The 6,844-nt window shown below is 26.5% G+C and overlaps 1 protein-coding gene across 1 annotated transcript; it reads left to right on the forward strand.

Annotated features, from left to right (window-relative positions):
- The first annotated feature begins 2,169 nt into the window (after positions 1–2,169).
- Positions 2,170–4,404, forward strand: LOC136988268 (uncharacterized). The gene is made up of 5 exons (XM_067286127.1): positions 2,170–2,334; positions 3,350–3,483; positions 3,558–3,631; positions 4,018–4,133; positions 4,221–4,404. Exons 1-5 carry the CDS (start codon positions 2,311–2,313, stop codon positions 4,374–4,376), a joined length of 504 nt encoding a protein of 167 aa, XP_067142228.1. The 5' UTR covers positions 2,170–2,310; the 3' UTR covers positions 4,377–4,404.
- The last annotated feature ends 2,440 nt before the right edge of the window (positions 4,405–6,844 follow it).

The raw sequence follows: 6,844 nt of genomic DNA on the forward strand, positions 1-6,844 counted from the left end.
TATAACAAGACACATTTTTATTTAAAACATTAAAAATTCTAAACAGAGACTATTAAGTGAGTAATATAGGGCATTTTCACAGCACATTGAACCTGGAGATAATTTGTACAGAAATCAATGTTAAGAGATAGCCTCTTTATGACCAATACTTCCGTTCGATATCAGAAGTAAGAAATGGAGCGGAAATCTTCCGAAACTCTTCTACTCCATTGGATACTACTCTATGTATAGAAGAAAGAGATATCATCATTATATATTGCTACATTGGATCGAATGGACTCAATATAATCTTATTGATATTCAGAAATTCTTCAAAAGTTATCGATACAAAATCTCACTTTCGATACGGCGCTATTTCTAATTGGCATCGGAACGACTGGACTTTTTTTTTCTATATTTTCGAACCGTCTGATAAGAAAGTAACCAATAAATCGCGTCAAAGAATTGCCTAACCACGTGACACAAGATGGCGGAAATCGGATGCCGACCAGTAGACGATTATCAAAGGCAACTTCGAGCTGTCAGATCAGCGTCATTCAAGCTCAAAATCCTTGTCTTGGCATGTGGCCGACTTTTCTCGAAGCAGTCGTGATTTGTCCACATCTGATCAATGTGGCGTGCCATGTTAAGCCCCGTTAAGCCCTCGGTACACGTCTCGCATGCAACAGTCTCCTGTCGTTTCGCATTAAAAACAATCTTGTATATATATATTATAAGCTGATCCTGTATAGTAACACATGTTTACTATACATCTCTATAAAGTACATAAAACGTTGTCGAAACTATAGAAAAAAATTCCGGAAAAATCTTTTTTAAAAAAAAGCTAAGTTTAATGTTCAAAACGCAGTCAAAACAGGAAAATGCGCTTGTTTTTCTTAAGCTATTAACCTTTTTTTATTGCCCGAAACTTGCGATTTATAATGTAGACAAAAATTGGGGCAAAACTAATTGGTTTCTTAATGTTCTTAAACGATTAACAATCATTAAAAAAAACAAACAATTTACAAATATAAAGAAAATTTCAACGAAATGTTTACTCTACTAATTCTCAAACGACCATAAACTCTGCTTATTATATCGCTTTAAGTTTACAATTAAAACGAAAGAAAAAATAAAATAAAAACAAATTACATTAAATTCCATAAAAATGTTTCATCCTCGGATAAAATTAGTAATCGTGGCGCCATCTGTTATAAATCGAAGAAGTTAATATCTTTAAATTTAAAAAAATATAAAATAACAACCAATGTGTTTATTTTTATTATTAGTAAATTGTAAATAATATTTTGAAATATTTTATCTCATTTTAAACATAATTTATCAGAATCAAAAAAATTTTGTTCTTATTTTCATGCAGATTTAAATAGAAATTACATATATAGATCAAATTAATAATATAATTAATAATAAAAATAATAATGAAATTTGATATATAAAACAACTGAAAATACAATTAAATTATTATACATTTAAGAATTCTTGTAAAAAAAATTGAAATTTTTAAATATTTTTGTAATAAAAGAGATTTATTTAACTAAAAATGTAACGAAACGAATTAACTTTTGTATTTAAATTGTATTATTCGATTTTTTTTTTTTTTTTTCTATTTTAGAAGAAGTAAAATTAATATAATAAAATTTTGAGTATTTTATAATTTAAGTAAATTAATTTTTAAATTTTATAAAGCAATTACTTTATTTTCAATATTTCTATATACCCAGTATTAAAAAGAACAAAAATTTTTTTAGGGACTTTAGTTCATAGTTCGACCAAAAGATGGTAGCACTGAACAATCCATTTAAAACTATAAACGTCTCGGCAATTTCTTTAATTCCGTTTATAATAATAAATATTAAAATAATAATAACAATAATAATTATATAGTACGAAATTCTCAAAATAAACGAATTTTTAATTATTTAATTGAAACTTAAACTCATTTCGAAGTAGAATAAACATCGAACACGGTTTTATTTATACGAAAAATAAACTGTTGCATTATTAATGGTAATGAATCGTTCTCAAGTTCTCTATAAGCAGCAATGACGTCACGGATAGACACACTAAACAGTAAACTTATTGTTTAAAATTTAGCTTAAATGAGGAGATAAGAAAGCAAATAAAATAAAAAAAAAAATAAAAAAAGTAGAAATTAATTTTACATTAGCCTTATCAGTCGGGAAGTTAGTTTCTGTTTGCCAAACTTTATATTGTAATCGGCCAATCTGCGCATTGTGTAAGGTTACACATAACCTGTTTGTGACGTCACAACCGTTCGGCGTTAGTCTTCATTCAGAAGCGGAGTAACCGATGCGGAAGGTGTTCTTAAAATCGGTAAGTATACAATAATTTCGTTTATTTATAAAATAAGATTAAAAAAAATAATAATTAAATTAATTTCAATAATTAATAAATTTCTTTATACACTCGTTTTTTTTCACATTTTTTTTTGGAAAAAATTGCGTGACGTATAATTTTGATTGTATAATGATGTCATTGATTCAGAACAGGTTTTTATTCTGGCATTGTTCACAAAATAATATTCCATTTTGAAAAGCGGAAATAAATACATTGATAAGGAATAAAATTTCATTTTAAAAAGAGCGAAGCATCCGTTTTGTCACGTTTGTTTTTAGTTGCAACACGTGATTGCGTCACGGCATCTTTCGTTTATTATTGTGTCGTAATAACTCAGAAATTGATTCGATTGGCTGTTTTTAAAATTTGAAAATTAAAAAAAAAAAGTTTGAAAAATTGTAATTCCGCACTTAACGAATAGGTTTGATTTTTATTGGCGCATTATAACGTATTATTCCGATAAATTATACGTGCATGTATTTGTGAGAAATTTAACCTAAATCTAAAGAAATTGCCAAAGAAAAAGATCAATGTAGAAATTCGATTGTGTTGGCCGATCTTAACAATGATTAATAGCGACAAGGTTTGGCCTTTGACTGCGTCCTGCTGTGTCCAGTTAGGAGTAAAACGTTTGTTTTCGGAACGAAATTTATTTGGTTTGTTTTGGGTTTCTAGAGTCGAAATATATCTTATTTTAAGAATATCCATCGCTGTTTATGGCACGGGATAAATATTTAGTATTAAACAATCTTATTCTAAACAAGAAGGTAAATTATATACTTCGCCATCTAGTGAATGAACAGTAAATTAAGTTCAAACTTCAACCTTTGAGCCTAGACATAATTTGTCTGTCTGAAGATTTTTTAAACATTAGAAAACGCTAAATAATGCGAAAAATTCCTTTCTAGAAAAAAATATTCAAGAAAAATATCGGTAATTTAAATCAGAACGATGTTTTTTTAATAAGAAATCCTTTGTTTTTTTTCTGTAGGAAATGTGTTTTTGGAAAAATATCGTCTTTCTTCTTCTCTTGAGAGTTGCCGTGAGCAGTGATTATGAGGAAGACGATCAAGATGACGGCGAAAATTACAAACAATTATTATCATTAAACTTTGTTCATGACATGTAAATTGCCAATTAATTTATCTTTTATACGACTATCTCTTTCCTGAACATTAAATATTCATTTCACATTGTAGGGAAAATTTTGAAAAAGAAGAAAATTTATCAGAGGTTCTTGACCACAAAAATTCGAAAGAAGAAATATCTGAAGGTGATTTTAAAAAATCATTTTTTAAAAAAAAAATTTTAATAAATATTTATTTACAATAATCTTCTTTTATCATCTATATCATAATTAATTAATTATAATTTAAATTTTACGGTAGTTATAAATAATCATTTTGTAATAACCGGTTTCAGAATCTTGCATAAATTTAGGGCCGTTGAGAGAAGGAACTGGGATTTTTCCCCGGTCCCGGAGAATACTTGGGGCTTATATACAGTATTAAATAAAAAATTAGATTTTGTAATATGAAAAGTATGTCATAGCGACGTTATTGATTTTCTAACCATACTAAAAAAGAGCTTTGCAGCTATCATTATATATAGGATATATATATTATCCAAAAATTAATATTTTAAATATATTTACGTTAGTTGAATGTCATAGAATAGCTCTTCATCGATGCGGAAGTATCTTTATTAAAGTTTTCCGACTTCTGGATTTTCTCCCAGAAAACCAATCCTTTCAACCTAGATGTACTTTAAGATCTGTAAGTTTCAATAATAATTTATTAAATAAATATATATATATATATATAAAATATATTTTTTATGTAATAAATAAACTATTTTTCCAGGCATTTTTTAGTTGTTTGCAGAAAGATAAAGAAAAATTATGTAAGAAACATCATCGTGTCTATACTATCGACGATAAATTTCGTAAGAAAATGGCGGATCTATTATGGTCAACACGCGTTTGCGTTCTTGGATTAAATCTGAACATTCCAAATTAAATTTGACATTTTAGTATTCCTTTTATAATCGATTCTGTGCCAAATATTTTTATATTAAATAGATTTGATAAGTCTTTAATATCTTTATATGTATGTACTGTACATATATACATCTATACGTAAATAAAAGAATACGTGTATTGTAAAGTTTTGAGTGGGCTGCAAGAATCAACATTTTAATGTCGATTCTTATCTTGACTAAAAAATAATGTCGAGAGTTATGACCTTCACTAGCTTACAAAACTAGAAATCCTTCAGTACGATTCATTTCTTCCAGTAAAATTGCTTAATGTACGATTTTTGACTTAAATGACAAATGTTTTCTAAGATTTTATATATAAAGAAATTAATATTTTACGAAAAATATTATTCCAATGTTTTCATTTTCGATTCAATATTGAGAATCAACATTTTTGTTATTATTTTTTATATATATAAACAATGGAACAATACAAGTTTTTTATAGTTGCATTTTCTTACACCTATACAACTTTTTGCTTACACAATTTCTCCTTTATAATTTACTAAAAGAAAATATGCTACTTAAATATCAAATAATTATTGTATTTCAAACGTTTATTTAGTTTTGTAATTAAGAATTAATCAGAATTGTGAGTCACGAAGTTCTCTAAATGTTCTTTACCCTTTGCTTGTTTTGCGGATCATTAAAATAAGAACATGCATAAACATATTTTAAACCTTTATAAATAATCTTTAAACTCAAAGAATTGAGGCCTACATCTATATAGAATAACATAAAAAATCTATAAATAAAATTAAAAAATTATATTATATTACTACCTTTATGGTATTTGTATGAAAAATTTTTAAAATAATAAACATGTTGATACTATTGCATTTCCTGTTTTTTCTCATTAACTTCATTAGTTCGGAGCATTTCGAAATTTTCATTGAATATAAATAGACCTTTCCTGTTTAAATATAAACATATTTTTTCATTAGAAAAAAATGAAACAAACTGAAAGCATCAAAATAAACAAACAAAATGATATTGGATACATTAAATTGGTTTCAGTTTCAACTACTTTAAATCTCATAATGAAATTGTGTAATTTTTTATTAAAGTTATTAAACTGTAAAAACAGCTTGTTGAAAACTGTCAGAACAAAGTTTACTCTAAATAAATCCAGTACTAAGTATTCCCTAACTCACTGTTTACCCTTGTTTTAAAAATGAATACAGTAAGTGAATATATTTATCAGAGTCTACTTCCTAGAAATGATGAATAAAGCAGTTTTCTACAGTAAGTTACAATAGTTCTATTTCCTCCAAAGAAGGGAGTTGTCCTTCTGGCAATCTCCTGCGGGTGGTCTCGTCTCTCTAAAAGACTACATATTCCTGTGCACAGTGAGACTGCAGGACATCACAGTGAAATTTATATTTTGTAGCTTAATGTCTACACATTTATTCATTTTATACAGCATTAAAATATTTCGAAAAAAATTATTTAAAATGAATTTTATGCATATTTAAAAAAATATTGTTTAGATGTTTCCTATTTAATAGTTGCTATATTAAGAAATATTGTAATGTATTTATTTATATAGTTTATATGCGGTAGTCATTGAATATGAATTACAGTATTTTAGTATTTGGTAACGTTTATTGATATAAAATGTGCTAAATATATGCGTATAAAAACAAATTCATAACGTAAAAACAGTAAATTTATTTTATAAAATACAGTATAAAGGGTAATCGACTTTTGACTGTGACAATTAATATAAAAACTTTAAAACTTTTATTAAATTACAGTATTTATTAATTTGAAAAATAAGCTTTTTTTTACATCAGAAACACTAATGAATTTTTAATATTACTTTTATAAATTTTTAAATATTCGATGATTAATTCTACAATTAAAGCATCCATTTTAATATAGCTTTAATAAAAATCGAGATAAAAACATTTATACTTTAAGAATAGATATAATATTAAGATGCAGAGAACAGTAACATGTTGGCCTTAAGATGCGTTTAACGGCAGGGCCATCGAGAATCTGTATGTGGTCTGGGGAAGAGCGGGTCCCCCTTTTTTTAAACAAATGAATTAGGTAGAATATTTAAAAAATATATATATATATATATATATATATATATATATATATATATATATTATTAATAAATAGCAGTCTTAAGTATTTTATTTTATTTTATTTGGTGAAAATAACATTAATTTATAGGGGTAGGAACCGCTACGGCCCCCCCAGATTTCCCAGGCCTGGAAAAAATCCCTAGCTCACCTCTCGACTGCCCTGTTTAACGGATATAGGTTTAATACGTGTAATGGTAAGCCGATAATGTAATTCAGATATAGTGTTACGAATACGTATATCAAATTATTTTGAAATATTCCATTTGAGATAATTAAAATTTTAAATTAAAAAAATTAATTCATTATTTGGATATGATTAAACAATGTAAAGTGGAAATAATTTATTGTAATAA

Source organism: Centruroides vittatus, unplaced genomic scaffold (genome assembly GCF_030686945.1).
Source record: "Centruroides vittatus isolate TY-2023 unplaced genomic scaffold, ASM3068694v2 scaffold_324, whole genome shotgun sequence".
In the NCBI taxonomy this organism is placed as follows: domain Eukaryota; kingdom Metazoa; phylum Arthropoda; class Arachnida; order Scorpiones; family Buthidae; genus Centruroides; species Centruroides vittatus.